General features: G+C 32.6%; 1 protein-coding gene across 1 annotated transcript in view; it reads right to left on the bottom strand.

The window, feature by feature from the left end:
* LOC145277020 (leucine-rich repeat serine/threonine-protein kinase 1-like) overlaps positions 1 to 17,722 on the bottom strand; it is a 611,216-nt gene that overhangs the window by 464,283 nt on the left and 129,211 nt on the right. Inside the window, exons 9-11 of the mRNA XM_080128624.1 lie at positions 15,246 to 16,696; positions 8,995 to 9,226; positions 2,520 to 2,675 (exon numbers count right to left, since the gene is read on the bottom strand). Coding sequence (XP_079984750.1) covers positions 2,520 to 2,675; positions 8,995 to 9,226; positions 15,246 to 16,696 — 1,839 coding nt within the window. The remainder of the gene's footprint in view (positions 1 to 2,519; positions 2,676 to 8,994; positions 9,227 to 15,245; positions 16,697 to 17,722) is intronic.

Raw genomic sequence — 17,722 nt, 5'->3', positions numbered from 1 at the left:
AATATATAGTTTTGGTATTGATTTTTTTTTTTTTACAAAAATAAACAAATAAATCACTGTTCCTAATTGTCAAAAGATAGATTCTATTTTTTGGATTGAGTACATTTTAAGCATCCTAAATTTTTGTTTTCAAACTACTTCATTATTTGATTTGTGTTTAAATTATTGTAATTTGAATTAACAAATACATTTTTCTTTTAGCAGTATATTTAATTTATATTTTAATATTTATATTTTTTGCAGGCATTTTAACTTTTAAGGTCTCAAGTTCACTTTTCATTATTTGATGTGTAATTTAAAAAAATGATCTCATGTCTAATCTGATCACGTGGGGAAGGTCAAAAGATCATTTTTTAATATAGAGAAAAAAAATAATATTTTTAATATAAAGAAAAAAAAAATATTTATTTCGGGAAGGGGGGTCTTTTTTTTTTTTTTGCAAAACATGTTATTAATATTTGTCTAAACAAAAGATTCTACTTTCGAGTTGTGGACTTCAATCTCTATTTGATTAATATTAAACTTTTAGCGTCTTGAATTCATTTTTTGTTATTTGATTTGTAGTGTTAAAATTACAAGCGGACATTTTGCCTCTCCATGATGGTGGATATAGACAAAAAAAAAGTTTACAAACCTTTTTCTGTGATAAAAAGGTATAAACAAATGAAATAAATATAAAATTTAACTTTCTTTTTAATGAAAACTCTTCCGTGTTTTGTCAATATCTTTCCTGTCTCCAGGCAGTTAAGAAAAAATCCTTTCAGATAGAGTCAGCATGGAGGGGGGGGTAGGATTTTCACTACATGATAAATCGACCTTAGAAATTTATAAAATAATACAATTTAGTTTTTAAAAAAAATTACAAACTTTTGGCCTCCCCATTTGATTAGACAAAGTTTTCAAATTATAAATAAAACAACTAAAAGTGGATTTAAGACGTTGAAAATTAAAATGCCTACAAAAAATAGCATAAATATTAATGTGTAAAATAATTATTCAAGTTTAAAAGAAAAACATTAATTTATTCAAATTAAAATAATTTAAATATAAATCAAATAATGATATGAATGAATAAGTTTGAAAATAAGAATTTAGGATGATCAAAATATTTTGAAAAAACAAAAATAAAAAAAAAATACTGCACTAAAAAATAAAAATTTAATACAGTAGAACCCTGAGATAAAGTGGGCCTAAGATAGTTTTTTTTTCGGGTTACAACATGGAATGTGATGTTTTTCCGACCCCTGGTTACAGTATTTGCCCCATCTATAGTGTTATCTATAATGTTATTTGATTATATAAATGTGTATTATATACTGCACTGTATTCTGTTACTAATTTTTAATACCGTATCCTATTTTTTTTTCTTGAAATAAATCTTTGCCATATAAAAAAAATCAAAGTTGTGCTGAAAAACCAAACAACTGAGGTTTATTTGTAACAGAATATGCGTTAACACATTGGAAAACATCAGCAGGAGCATATGAAGATATTAGCAGCAGTAGCCGAAAAAAGAACATATGTAAATGAGGAAGTGTGTGCAAGTCGGCGGAGAAGAAAAAGGAAAAGAAAGGTAAAAAAAAATGCAGCACGTGCTCGGAAGAGAATGGACATGTAAAGACACAGGTAAGAAATGGTTGACTATGGCCGATGTAAAGGTCGGAGAAAGAAAGACAATGTTGAAGAAAATGGACGTGTCAATGCGAAGGTTGTGGCAGGCATGTGTTTGGAGGAAGAAGAAATGCGCTAGGATAAAATAGACATGTGGCAATGAGAGATGTTTTAAGTGGCAGTGTTGTTATTTTAAGATTGCACATTCGAGCTGAGATATCAGATTTTTTTTTCTGAATTTTAAAGCTTTAATATTGAAACAGGTTCATTTATGCCATTTTTTGTTCGTTTTTTTTTTTTTTTTATATTTTTCCATCACGTTTGCTGTTTTTTTTAATTTTTGTTTTTCCAATTTGTTTAAGAAGTTTAAATAATTAAATTTATGCCATTTTCTTTTTTGTTTACTTCTTTATTTTGCATCACGTTTGCTGTTCTTTTTTGTTTTTGGTTTTCTGATTAAAAGAAAATATTATAATATTTAAACACGGTTATTACGTTCACTTATTCTTTATTTTCCTTTTTGTTTTGATTTACCCCCACACCTGGGCAACACCGGGTGCCCCCGCTAGTGTGTGTGTGTGTATATATATATATATATATATATATATATATATATGATAGAGAGTAATAGTAATAAAAATGTCTTGTAAAACAGAAAAATGTGGACCTGATTTTTATTTATTTCTATTCCTGTTTAATTTGTTTGTCCATTTGTGACGTAACGGCGACATTATGCTGTTCATCAATTTGTTTATAAGGTATGCATATCAACTGAAAGAAACCAGTGTACACCCAAAGTCGTCTCTTCTATCTAGCTGATTTACTAGGGTCTTTAAAACGAACTGATCCCAATTAAGATGAAGACAACTGTCAAAAACATTTGAATATCAAGAGTTTAATAGACGTACTTCTCGTATTTCATTGCCGCTTATATTGAGCATCTTCATCTGCGAAAGCTGACCAATGTCTTTCGTCAAATTAGATAATCTGTTGTTGCTGAGGTCCAACGTGGTCAAGTTGGGGAATATCACAATAGGCAGCATCGGAATTCCAGGCGATGGTGACTGTAAAGATAAAGATGATAAAAACAAAAACAAAATATTTAATCAAAATAGTTTAACATTTGTTGGATGTAAACATTTGTTGGATGTAAACATTTGTTGGATGTAAACATTTGTTGGCTGTAAACATTTGTTGGATGTAAACATTTGTTGGATGTAAACATTTGTTGGATGTAAATAGCTTCCAGAAGTTTCAATCTTTTGCTAAGAATATTTATTTATTTGCAGACTGTGATCCTCTTCTCTTTATAATTGTTGTTTCATGACGTTTCGGCCAACTATTCTTCTGGTCTTTGTCAGGTGGCTAACCATGATGGGATAGTAATGCTGAGTCTTTTAACTGTATCTTCAGTAATTACTGCCTTCCATAGTTGTTGTCTCACCTTGGTTTGACCAACTAATCCTCTGGCTGGCTTTGGGTAAGATTGAAACCTCTATCTTCAGACAATGCTCACCTGGAACCATATAGATTCAACGCCTCTATCCACTGCGCAGATGAGGATAACAATCCCCAAATAAATAAATAAATATACAAATTACTCAGCTCAAAGGATTTCAATAATTAAGAATTGTAAATAAAGAATTGACTTTCTATTCGACAGTTTAAATGGTTTCATATTACTTTAAAATTTCAAAGAGTCACAAAGTAAATGATTCATTTTGTTTTTGTTTTTTTTTTCAATTAATAAAAGATGGTTGACTTGTATAAAAAATAAACCGAAATGCATGCTGGCAAATTTCATTTTGTAATTATTTTTTTTAAATATATTTTTTTAAATTTTGTTTAATGAAGAATATACATTCAATAAAAACTAAAAAATTCTTGTAGTAACAAGATGCAAAAACATATATAAAGTTTTTGTATCTTAGGTTGGCAAAAAAGTTTGTTCATTTTTTTAAATGTCATCTTTTCAACCTACTAGAAATCTTCATATGGCTAGTCTTCAAATCCTGCATTTGGTGTAGAAAGTATGTTGGTGTAGACAGTGTGTACAGGGTGGAAAGATAAAATTGTTGCCCTAGAAAAGATAACAGGATTCCATTTCTATTTGATGTAAACCGGTTTTCTTTTTTTTTGCAGACCATCTACTAGTTGGCTAGTTGCATACAAATTCCAAGAGTGATAGGAGCCGTCTATCATGTCTGAAAGTGACACAATGTTCAACAAGTAAGATTGGAGATGCGCCATTGTACAACTCCTGCTCTCTACTGATCCAAGTTCTGAAAACAGGATCATTGCTAGCACCCTCAAAATTCACCGCTGGATTGCCACGAATTACAGGGACGTGCACAGACTGATGAAAACAAAGTTTCCGGCCACGGTTACAGTCTTTGGTGTGATTTTTCAAGTGAAGGCCACATCATGCCACTTTACATCTTCAAAGTCGGCTTGAAAGTCAACACTAAAGTGTACCTGGATGTGCTGAAGAGTGTGATGATCCCCTGGTGCAATCAGATTCTAGGTGTGGTAGCAGGACTCGGCACCGGCCCACAAGTCCAAAGAGACCCTGACTTGGCTTCAGAAGGAATGCTACGACTTTGTACCCTTCTCTCACTGGCCCCGTTCCTCCTCCAACCTGAACCCGCTGGACTACTTCATTTGATCTTATGTCAAGAACATCACCAACATGATTTCCCACAACACCAAAGCCAGCTTAATCGCTGGGCTCCTGCTGACACTTGTAGAAAAGACATGCTCCCAGTTTCGGACATGTATCGAGGCTGAAGGCAGCTACATTGATTAGATGTCAGTTTTATTACATAATCAAGTTACCTGAATTGACTTTTTGCAATAAAAGTTTTAAAACAAAACTGTAGTGTTGCTTTCTTTAGGGTGACATTTTTATCGTTTCATCCTGTATTAAGCCCCAAAAAAGGAGTTCTTATATTTTTGCTTTTGTATTTCAAGTCTTGAAATGGAATGATTAACCAGTGCATTGCATATATCTGATGTATTTTTTATTACAGAAAAAAAAAAAATCTATGGAAACTTGTATAAAGATATGCCATGTATATAAAGAGAATGGTGTGCCAGAAATGGTTTCCTAGATTCCGAAAAGGAAATATTTCGGTGAGAGATGCTCTTCACTCTATCTGGTTAAAAATGATCAAGATCAAGTCAAAGTAGTAGTTGAACAAGATTGCCATTTGACAACCAAACAAATGGCAGACATTCTCAAGATTTCCAAATTGAGCGTGGAAAGTAAATTGCATAAATCGATTAGGTTAATAATAAACTTGATGCTTGGGTTCGTCATTCCTAAAAACAAATGAATGAAATTTTTGGCCAGCCCAATAATTTTTTTACTATAAAGAAAAATGAAACCATATAAATCTGCTCATCTAAGAAAAATTGAGTTATTAGAGAAATTCTGCTTGTCTATGAAGCTAAGCTATTTAGGTTTGGTTTATTATTAAAAGGAAACATTATGTCGAATGAAACCAATTATAATATTTAACTATACTAGATGTACATAATGCCCTGTGTTATTTACGATTGTGTGTCTTAAAAAGTATTTTGGTTGCAAAGCATACAGATAAAAAAAAAATTCAATATAATAATAAACATATTGGTTCTGGTCCAGAATTCACTGATATTAAAAATAAAAATAACAAAAAATCTGTATAATGTATGTACTTGTGACAAAACGAAAATATCATATTCCCAAAAACCATGTAAATTGTTCAAGTACTTTTATTTTCATAACTTTTAAGTGATTAATGGGAATTTGCACTGCAACAAAAATACTACAAGTTTGAATTATTGTTGTGTTATCTCTATATGTTTCTCGCCATTTTTATTTAAATATGGCAGGTGAGACACTCACTTCTTGGGTACTCATAAAATTTGAATTTCTAATTTCAAAATAAAACTACAGTAGAATTCTGGACAAGAACCAAATAATATTCTTATAAAAATTTCGCTTTTTAATAGAATTGAAAAATAATGACTTTTTTGTTTTTTATTGTGTTTGCTAATTGAATGAATTACTTTTGTCTTCGATTGAAACATCATTCAATAAATCTCAAGCCTAACTCATAAAACAGCAACTTTTAGGAAAATTTCAACTTTATTCATCAGCAGTCTGCTTCTATACAGATTAAAATGTTGGTTTTTGGAATCAGAGGATCCTGGAAAACACTAAGTTTTACAAAAAAAAAAAAATTCAACTTCGTTCATTAACATAGTCTCCTCCTAGGATGATGCACTGATTAAATCACAGCTGATGCTATTTTTTTTTTTTTTTTTTTTTTTTTGTCGAATGAATTGTCTTCAAAATATTTCTTAGTTTCTCATATCACTCCTTCATTGGAATCAAATCTCTTTTGCCCAGATTATTCTTTTAAAGTTTGCATACAACCAATAGTCTCATTTTTGTCTTATTTCATTCAAAGTTCTCAGAAATGAAGGCGCCTCTTTCTTAGGGTTTATACTTAATCTCTATTCGAGATAAATATCCAAGTTTTCCATTAAATTCTCCTTTACCTTCCAAACATTCAGTTAATAAAGAAGTTAAGAACATTAATTTTCCTCTCTCCTATTGACTATTTAAATATGTTATAGTATATCTGTCTTGTGGTCTATTGGTCTTACTGGATTTGAGGACAAGAATTCATCTAGTCATTAGTGCTTTTTCTATAGGTAACATCACTTAAAGAAGATATACATATACAGTAGAACCCCGGGATACGGCATTAAAAATTAGAAACAATACAGTACAGTATATAATACACTTGTATATAATTAAATAACATTATAAATAACACTGTAATGAGGGGCAAATAATGTAACCAGGGTCCGGAAAAATATAGTATTCCATATTGTAACCTGAAAAAAACTGTATCCTAGGGCCATCGTATCCTGGGGTTCTACTGTATAAGCCACTCTTGGGTAACCTTACTGAGATCTTATTTGAGTAACAATGTTATCTTAAATATTTAGTCAGGATTTACTTCTAGGGAAAACTATCCTCATACCAGGTTCAAACCCTTGTACAGAGAGACCTTAGAAATTCGAGCACAGTGTCTAGTAAATATTCCAGCTCTCCTATATATAAGAAAATTTAATGCCTCCATTAAGTCTCGAAAGACAAAGAATACCCACTGTAGGGGCAGCTGCACATGCAATTATGTAGCAAGGGTTGCATAATCTCTAACCACACCTCTCTTGAATCAGCACTGCTTGAGTCCAGTGGTAAGGAGAAGTGCAGGACAACTGGAAACAATGCCAACATAAGCGGAGAACACACACAGCACCTAGAAGTTCCAAATAGTCACCTATCTGGTATTGGCCAGGTTCATTGTTGCTAAACACCGGAGATCTGACGGCACTAGTGTGTCAATTGTGATTATGCCGTATATAAGAAAATATGACAATGCAAATTAGAAATGTATACTAGAAAATATTGATTTGTAAGGAACCTTTTATGAAATAAATATGTAAATGAGGAATACCTAACACATTTTGTGGATGTTTGCAAATCACTATATATACGATATTTCAAAATATTGTTATATCATAGAATTAAATAAACAAATGATTTGATGTGAATAAATTTTGGATAGATGAAAAATCTTTTGCTTTTATTCATTCACTGTTTTTTTGTTTTCAGTTACAATTGATTTGTACATTATTTGGATGAAGAAGCAATTTTATTTTATTCATTTATAATCGTTTTGGGTTATTTTGTTCTTTTTCTCAAGGTAAATGATGCCCAAAATACTTTGCTCATTTCCAAACGCAAACGCCAAAATCTTACTTGATAACGTTCGTCCTGTTATTAGTGCGGGATTGCTTTCACTTGCTGCTCTCTATTGAGTTGACTACCAATTTGACTCGGGCGTAAAAAGGTAATCATTTCTAGTTAAAATCTTTTTGTTGCATTGAAACAGTTGATGATTATTATTATCATCATTATTATTGATCAACTGCAAGAAAACATGGCATTTACTTTAACCATAATATTCTTATTGACAAATATCTTTAACACCTCCGTTATTTCACACAACTTCAACTTACGATTGTGGATGTTTTTTTTATGTTTTTTGGGACAACAGTGAAATTTCAACAACCTGAGCATTCAGCATCATTTGTATATGTCCAGCAGTAGCATACTTTTTTCTTTTATTATGAAAATCGCTCCAGACAAGGCATGAAGCCACTTGATGTAAGGAGCTAAAAAAATAAAAATATTACTTCAAGATCAAAAACCAGCCAACAATAAGTGCAAGATGGTTAAATTCTGACTCAGAAAACAGCAATTTTTCCCACTTTGTCAGAAACATTGCAAATAGAATATGAGGTGTAAAGGATAATATAATGGAGTTAAGATGCTGCTGAAATTTATAAAATAATAATCCGATTAGGCTCAAATTTTGATAGCACCATTTTAAGATTAATACTTTATAAAATTATATGGATTTTTAGTGCTTGCTTACATTAGTGTTTTCTTTTAATCTTTTAAACCACATTTCAGGTGAAAAAATTGCATAATTACAAGTCATGTCAAACTTAGGATACATTCCAAAAATTATGAAAAATGATCTTATAGAAATGTTAGGCATATTTTTAACATAAAAATCAGCTGCAATTACATTCTGAAATCCATTTGTTTAAAAATGGAGAACCCTTAATTTGTCAAGTCAATTATTTGTCATACTGAATCGGTCACACAACTTTACCATATTAAAACATGCAATAAAACTCCATAAATCAATAAATTTTATTTTTACTTGTAATTATTTTTCTATTGGATTGTTTTCTGTAATTTTTGGAATTTATACTAATTTTGTCATGACACATAAGTATGTAATAATGTTTTTACCTGAAATGTGTTGGTTTAAAAGATTACCAATGTAAACACACACCAGATTTTTTACTAGTGGCGCCATCTACATGCCAGATGTAGGACATTAAATGATGTGTCTTTCATTAGTTAAACAATGACTTTATTGCTTTTCATTACATTTGATAAGAATTTCAGTTTGTACTTTTAAAATAGAATAAAATTTTACATATATATAAAATAACTATTTTTACCTTGATGTAAAATAATTTTTTTTACGTATATGTAAAAACAATTATTTTAATGTATATATAAAAATAATTATTTGTACGTATATGTAAAAAAAAATTATTTTACATCAACGTAAAAATAATTATTTTACATATATGTAAAAATAATTTTTTTGACATATATGTAAAAATAATTATTTTTATATATATGTAAAATAATTATTTTATTTTAACAGTACAAACTATATACGTATATGTAAAAAATTATTTTTATGTATATATAAAAAAAGGAAACATGTTTCATACACTGCCATACGTCGTCTCAAGACTGCCAGAGTTACGAGAACTGGACGAACCACCAGTTGACCAAAAATTATTTGACTGCAGGAAAATCACTGATGAAATACGGTTGTAAGAGAGATTGAGCAGCTGTAAATTAACAAGAATCCGATGCTGTCGATGAGGACAAGCGTTGATATCTTGAATGTACGAACTAAATGAAGGGGTAACACTATGCCTCCAAATGCCAGTTGACGACCTGAAAGATAAAATACAAAAATATTAAAAAATTGGAGAAAATATATTTATTAGTGATGGGACAATTCCGATATGTTTACAGATTCTAATAATTCTGTTATATATCATTCAATGATTTCAACTCTAAAGTTGGCTTAAAAAGAAGGATTTTGTTCCGTTGGGATTTAGCAGAGAGTCCTCATCTAATTTTAAATATTTTCCATTTATGTACTGTATCCAAGATTTTTATAAACTCATGCGATTTTCATCTATATTTTTCATTTGTGCCAGCCATTAAAAATTAAATGTTAAACAAAAAAATGAGTAAAAAAATCATTTTGGGAATCAAAAATTAGGCTAAAACTTTTGATTCCGATATCCTCCAATATACTGAATTTTACAGATTCCCAATTCCAATTAATCATCCCAACACTAACATATATAACTAAACAAGTTCAAATGTATTGATAACACTCTCGTCTTCAGGAGGCCTCAAGTTTTGACAAGCTTCTGGGCTTGACCATTACTCCTGATCTTAAATGGAACACGTATATCAAATCTGTTGCCAAGGCCGCTGGAAAAATGGTGGGATCTTTCTATCGATCCAGTAGATATCTCACTGCTGATGCTATTCTCTATCTATATAAGAGCCAGGTACGTCCAAGGATGGAATACTGTTGCCACATCTGGGCAGGAGCTGCTAGAAAGGACTTGTCCTGCCTTGATAGAGTTCAAAATAGACTTCGTAGCCTCGTAGGAGGTGTCCTTTTCTCCTCCTTATAACCTCTATCTCACAGAAGAGATGTTGCGAGTTTGTCTCTGATGTATCGTTATTTTCATGGAAAGTGTTCGACTGAGCTTCAATCTATGGTCCCCCCTCGCCAAACTTTCACAAGAAACACTCGTCTAGCTGTAAACACTATCAATAATTTCCCCCACTCTTTATCTGTGCCTAAACCTAAACGTAGATTCCATGAACAAAGCTTCTTTCTTAGAACTGCACGCCTGTGGAATTGTCTTCCGTTTTCCTGCTTTCCGGCTGACTACAATATGGTTGTGTTCAAGTCTAAAGTAAATAAGTTCTTGATGAGCCGTTCCATATAAGTTATTAAATTTACCAAATTTTCATTACTAATGATTACTATATTGACCAACTTCTACTGTACACTCTTTAACCCTTATCCTTGAGTGGCCTCTGGGCCTTGATAATGTGGTGATGCCTTTGTAAAAAAAAAAAAAAAAAAAAAAAACTAATACTTTTCTTAAAAAATGCAGAACATGAGGAAAGAGTTTTGTAAATAAAATAATATAGACATTAAAAGAACCAATGTTTTGATATTAAAAGGTTTCATCGGCTGCAGTAATAATTAATATAATCAAAAATCATTTTACGTTTTTTATTTTAATCATTATTGAACCCCAATGAGGCGTTAACATTGAAGCATTGATCAATCCATATAAGTTCTGCATGATGTTTATATATATATATTTCTCTTAGTCTGTCTAGTTGTTCCACTTTTTCTCAGAAACTACTGAGCCAATCTGACTGAAATTTTGTATGGATCTTTGTTAAAAAGTGCAGAAAACTAAGTATTATAGTATCCATTCCATGCACAGTTAGGGATTAGTATTTTATGAAAAAATGAGAAAAGATTTAACCATTTTAAATTACCAATTTCACAACAGGGTATAACTTTTGCATGTTTTTTAATGGGTTAAAACGTTTAGTGTATATGTGTGTGTGCGTGTGAAGGCTATAGGGTCATTTTCTCTACCATATTTCAAACAATAATTATTTTGGCCTACAGATCTTCTCTTAAATATTTATTTATACACAAAACACATCAACTTCTCTTGTCAAAAATTTGAGATCTGCAGTTTCAAGGCATCACCAATTATCAGAAATGCATTCATCTGAAATTAATTTTTAATGATCGGTGATGCCAAGAAACTGTAGTAAGTATTGGGTTGGTAAAAATGTTTGTTCATTTTTTGAATGCCAGGTTTCTGGCGTCCTAAAGATCATTTTGTATTTTTAATTCTTCAAATTCTGTATTTGGTGTAGCAACTGGAAATATTCTCTCTATCATTAAATCATTTCTCTCTGATAGGCTCATAAGAGTAGTGGTTGATGGACAAAAATCAGAGGCCTGCAGTATTAATGCTGGAGTCCCTCAAGGGTCCATTCTGGACCCAACTCTCTTCCTGATCTACATCAATGATCTCCCTAAACACATACTTAAATCATTCGTTGCCATCTATGCTGATGACACGACCATCTACAGCAACACATCAAAGGTTGTAAATGACAAAGCTCTCTCTGATTCTCTCTCCTCTGATCTCGAACAAGTGGTTCAGTGGGGGAAGACGTGGCTGGTTACCTTTAATGCATCTAAAACCAAACTCCTATCTTTACATCATCAACGCTCTGATCCCCATCTGGCATTGAAATGGATGGCTCTCGTCTAGGAGAAGCCCCATGTTTTGACAAGCTTCTGGGCTTGACCTTCACTCCTGATCTGAAATGGAACAAGTACGTCAAGTCTGTTGCCAAGGTCGCTGGAAAGATGGTGGGATCCTTCTACCGCTCCAGAAGATATCTCACTACTGATGCAATTCTCTATCTATATAAAAGTCAAGTACATCCAAGGATGGAATACTGCTGCCATATCTGGGCAGGAACTGCTAAAAACAGCCTATCCTGCCTTGACAGAGTACAAAATAGCCTTCGTGGCTTAGTGGGGGATGCCCTTTTCTCTTCCCTGCAACCTCTCTCCCACAGAAGAGACGTTGCAAGCCTATCTTTGTTTTATCGTTATTTCCATGGCAGGTGCTCGTCTGAACTCCAATCTCTGGTCCTCTCACGCCAATCTTTTACAAAAAACACCCGTCTAGCTGAATCCACTGTCAAAAACTTTCCCCACTCTTTATCTATGCCTAAATCAAAATGTAGGTTCTATGAATAAAGCTTCTTTCTTAGAATTGGATGCCTGTGGAACTCATTCCGTCTGCCTGCTTCCCTCCTGACTACAACTTGGATGTCTTCAAGTCCAACGTAAACAAATTCCTGATGAACCGCCCCCTTAAGTAGACACTTTAAATATCCACACTAATGTACTGTACTTACAATAACCCTTATCCCTGAGTGGCTTCCAGGCCTTGATAAGAGGTGACCACCTTGTAAAAAAAAAAAAAAAAAAAAAAAAAAGCAAGTATGTTCACATCAGTGTGTAATAAGCCTATAAGTAGCGAGAGGGGTCTTACATTTTTGCTTGTATTTCAGGCCTTGAAATGGAAAATAAAACAGAGCACTACCAACACCGGATGCTTTTTTTACTAGAGAAAATGGAAAAAAAAAAACTACAGAAACCTCCATAAAGATATGTCATATGTATAGGAGTTACAGAACATGCCAGAAATGATTTGCTCAATTCTAAAAAGGAAATTTTTCAGTAAGAGATGCTCTTCACTTAGGGTGACCAAAGATGATTGACAGTGACCAAGTAAAGTCATATTTGAATAAAATTGCTGTTTGACAACCAGACAAATTGCAAACATTCTCGAGATTTCCAAATCGAGCATGAAAAATGAATTGTATAAAGCCAGTAATGTTTGTAAACGATTTGGGATCCTTCTTTCTGGGTAAAAAAAAAAAATATACATTTTGGCAAACCCAACACATTTTCTTATGATTTAATATGCGTATACAGTGATTGGGAGATCCTATTTATTAAAAAGGAAAATGGGAGGTGATAACATACTATGAACATTAAATTAGTATTTAGTTACGCTAATTTAATGTTTGTAGTATGTTATCTTCTATCCTCCTTTTTAATAAATAGGATCTCCCGATCTGGAAACTGTGAAATGCGTACGTAAGTACGTTAAAGATATTATGATACTAATATATAGATTTTTTTATAAGAAATAATTAAAAATAAAAATAAATTTTTCTAAAGAGTTAAATTTGGTGTCTTTAATGGAAAAAGAGTGAGTCCAAGAAAATCATTTTATTGTTTGGATGATTCAAACTATTATTCTTATCTCGATTGTTATTCTTACGCTACTTCAGCTGATGAAACCGTTAACCCTCTTCTTGTCAAACTTGGGAATCTGAAAGGAATTTTAAATCAAATCTTTTATTTAATCCATCAGTTGGATTGTTCTTGTTCTGTCTGCCATGACTGGATAAAAGTCGCAAGTAACTCTTTATTATAATCTTTATATCACTCGTACTTACATTTTCAACCTCCAGAGCATTGTCATTGAGAACTCATTATTGCATATTACCTTATGAGGATAAAATGTGATAAATTATAAAATGAAATGCCATGGAAACAGGCTGTGTGGAAAAAAGACAAAAGGGAGAAAAAAATTAGACACGGGAATAAATCATCAAAAACCAGAGCTTTACCAGTTTTGTTCAGATCAACAAACATTATCAGAAAAAGTAAAAATTTCATATGTAACCTTTTTTATTCACTTTCTTCCCCCTCCTCCATTTTCCCATTTTAATGTCTTTATCGTATATGCTATACAATCTTCTTTACTTTTTAAAAAATAGTTTTGCACATGCCCAAAATTTTCTGCGTCTTCTTTGTAATGTTTTTTGCAGTAATTTCGACAAATTTAAAACTTCAATTTTTTTATGAAGGCATTCATTTGATTGGCATGAAACCGGTAAAGCTCTCGTTTTCAATGATTTATTCCTATGTTTATTTTATTTTCATTTTTTTCACACATAGCACTTTATCTGTTTAAACATGGCTCCATGTTGAATAAACTTTGGTGAAAAATTTTGTTCAGATTCCAGAATTAGACAAAATGTACTTGAAGGTTGATAATTACACTGGTTAAAACATGAGAATAACACTCGTTGCGAACAGTAATCCAATTAATCAATTCACATGTCAAAAATTCAGAAACATGAATTTACACTCGTTCCAAATAGAGAAAAGGGTGCTTGTGTAGGTTCGTGATCTTTCAAACACATTTCAGGTGAAAACATTACATATTTATGTGTCATGTAGAAATTATTATAAATTCTAAAATTATAAAAAAAAAAAAGTAGAAAATAATTCCAAGTAAAAATAAAAATGATCGAGTTTAGCCATTTATAGTTTTATTGTATGTTTTAATGCTGGAGAGTTTACAAGATCCAGGGGGAGGTAACTGTAAGCAATTTTGACTAAATAAATATGTACCACCGTTTTTAAACAATATCTTGGAGCATAATTATGGCTGATTTTTTTTTATTTAAAATACTTCTAGCACATCATTTACTGGATAATCTATATATTTATACGATAGCGTGTGTTATTTTCTGTGTCATGCTTACATCAGGGTCGTTTAATTGTTATGTACTTCCATTTCTTGTCATGATAAATTTTACCAAGAATTCTTCATAAGTTTTGGTTTCGGTTATAGCTGATGGCACTTAAGTCATCTATTTTTTTTATAAATAATTTTATCAAGAATTCTTCACAAGTTTTGGTTTTGATTATGGCTGAAGGAACTCAAGTTATATATATATATATTTCTTTTTTTTTTTTCATTAGTTTTTATTTTGGTTTCGATTCAAGCTAATACACCCAAGTCATATGGATATTTTTTTTTTGTTTTTGAAATTACAACTTTATAATATATAAAAATCGATAGAACATTAACTCTATAATAATATATACAAAATCTGCAAGAAGTAAAATATCATATTTAAGCATACTTTACGACCAGGCTTTGCAGGGCGTTCATGCTAGCTTAGGTAAATACTTTTGCAGTTTTAACAAAAAAGCTACAATAATATCAGAGCATCTTCATTTACACTGAACATCTACAGAATGCCAACATCAATATATTACATAGGAATGAGTCCCCTGTGGAATTTCCACAGGTCCCGCTAGTTCTTTATAATTTTTGGAATTTATACAGATTTCGACATGACATGCAAGTACATAATTTTTTCACCTGAAATGTGTTGGTTTAAAAGATCACCAATCCACGTGTCCACATTAGGAAAATAAAAATAAAACCATGATACTCACTGTTTCGTATTATAACAAGTTGAAGAATCCGGTGTGCTAAGAGATGACGGCTGTTTATCGCTCATATTAATCAACATGTTATGGCTTAGGTCAAGTTCTCGAAGCATCGATGGGTAATAGCTTAGACTTCCCCAGCTGTAAATATCATTTTGTGATAAATTGAGTTGATCTAAATTTGGGAAGTAACAAGGTAGTCCTTCAGGGACTTCTTTCAAATAGTTGCCTGACAAATTGAGGACCTTAAGGCCTAAGCGCCGATTATTTTCATCACCTGTTGGCGCCACATTTTCCGTGCTCACCTGTAAGCAGGTGTGCCAATAGACAAAGTGTTGAACGTCCATCTTCATCCCATTAGAAAAGGTGGACTCTTCGTAATCATCTAGGTTCTGGCTCTCACTGTGCGATAGCGTGAACACATCCGAGCTGCTAATGCTCGACACACTGCCGCCACTATTACTCGGAGTGGAGACTTTCTTCCGGTTCGATACACTCTGCAAGTTTCGAGAAGCAGGACACACAAACGACCGAAGGTTGTTATTGGAGAAATTAACATTCTCTAAATGCGTTGAAAACCAAAATTCATCAGGTACATTTTCTAAACAGTTGTGCGACGCATTCAAATAAAATAACACAGGAAGATGAAAAATATAACCAGGAAGAGTGAAGAACCTATTGTAACTTATATCAAGTTTCACTAAGTTTGGCCACAGCTGATCCGTTGACACCAGAGGATCAACGGGAAACGATCCGATATCATTGTGAGAAACATCCAGGTAGCAAAGAGAAGTCAATCCAAATAAAATAGATGGAAATTCCTGCAATCTGTTATGTTCAATGTTGATCCGAGTTATTGAGCAGAGACTTAACTGAGACTGACTGCTATTTAAATGAGAATTGTGATAAAGAGCTGCAGAAACAAGCCAGGACATGTGGACATAGGTCAATATATGAAGGTCCTGCCAGCAGATAGACACAGGGGTCAAGGGGAAATTCTGTTGACCATCAAAGTCTAATGAATTAAAGCTTTCTTCATTGCCAACCTCTAATATCAAGGATAGCTCAGCAGCTTTTTGCCTGACCCGAGCCCTGTCCACATGACAGTGTGGGTCAGCGACAGTTTTATATTTTAAAATAACGCCCAACATGTCCACATCGTGTGAGATTTCAGCCGCAAGCAGGATATGGTTGCGGTCATCCTTGGCACCATACTGTTGTAAAAGATCCATCAGTTGGATGAAGCCATGATCACAGGCCGTTTTTAATGCAAAGGTCATTTCGTTAGGATCTGGCTGTGAGTCTGCACTGGTACCGGTCTCCAGAAGAATGCTGACAATCTCTTCAAAATTATGCAGAACCGATACATGCAAAGGACTGAGGCCATTGCTGTTGAATGGTTTGCAGACATGCATCATGGACGGAATCTGGCTCATCGTCATTACGGTCTCAGAATCCTGGAAATAGAATAATGATACATATTAATGGGTCATAGGAACCCCCCAAAAAAAAGAATTAGGTTAAATATTATTACTTTTAGAGTTAAATTTTAGTTATTAGTCATGTTTGACATTTTTCATCTAATACTAGCAAAGGCACTCGGCGTTGCCTGGTTGTGAAATACACTTAAATATATTTTAATTCATGAAGATTTTGATTTATCATTACAGAGTCTATTTTTCAAATATCATATTGTACCTAATATATAGTACAGATTTCAAAAGTTAAAAAAAAAAAACGACTCAAGTGCTATCAGCTAGAATTGAACCCAAAACACTTTGTGCTCTAGACACATTCCTTAGTATTTGAGCTATCGATAGATAGATAAATAAGATTTTAAATTAAAACACTTCAAGCTATGAATGAATTTGTGCATGCATAAAAGTAATGGAAATATGTCAACAAGTTGAAATGAAGATTTTGCATGTCAACTTGCCGAAATATTTTTGTATGTGTTTTTCAGCCATCCAAACAAAGATTTTGCTCGTTATAAACCATCCTTGGTGTATGATTACCATTTTCCATCAATTTCAGTGTTATGTGATCAGTAGTTTAAGTGTTTATCAGTTCAATATTGATAGACACACACACACGTTTTATTTATAAAGATTTACAAGGGCATTCAATAAGTAATGCACCTGACCCATTTCTCATATCAGTTGAGCAATCAAAATTGGTTCAATTATTAGTCTTCCTCTACATAGGAACCATGCAAAGTAACGCATTTCTCCTATCTCTTAATGCAGCTGTGGAGAGCATCAATGGTAGCACAACAAGAAGGCAGCCAACTGTATCAGCTGGGAACAGAAGCCATCAAACCGTTCAATAGTTGTAGTAGTAGTAGTAGTAGCAGCAGTAGTTGTATCCCAGATTGCTTCTCCAACCATGACACGACTTTGGAAATCAAGGCCACATTATCTAAGAAACTCTTTCCTTTCAAAAACAATTTCATGTTTAGAAAGAGGTGAAAATCAGAATGCAAG

Source organism: Euprymna scolopes, chromosome 5 (assembly GCF_053919585.1).
Source record: "Euprymna scolopes isolate OS-2025 chromosome 5, ASM5391958v1, whole genome shotgun sequence".
Taxonomy (NCBI): domain Eukaryota; kingdom Metazoa; phylum Mollusca; class Cephalopoda; order Sepiida; family Sepiolidae; genus Euprymna; species Euprymna scolopes.
Note: the sequence above shows the minus strand (reverse complement) of the source record. Positions and strands in the feature narration are given on the sequence as shown.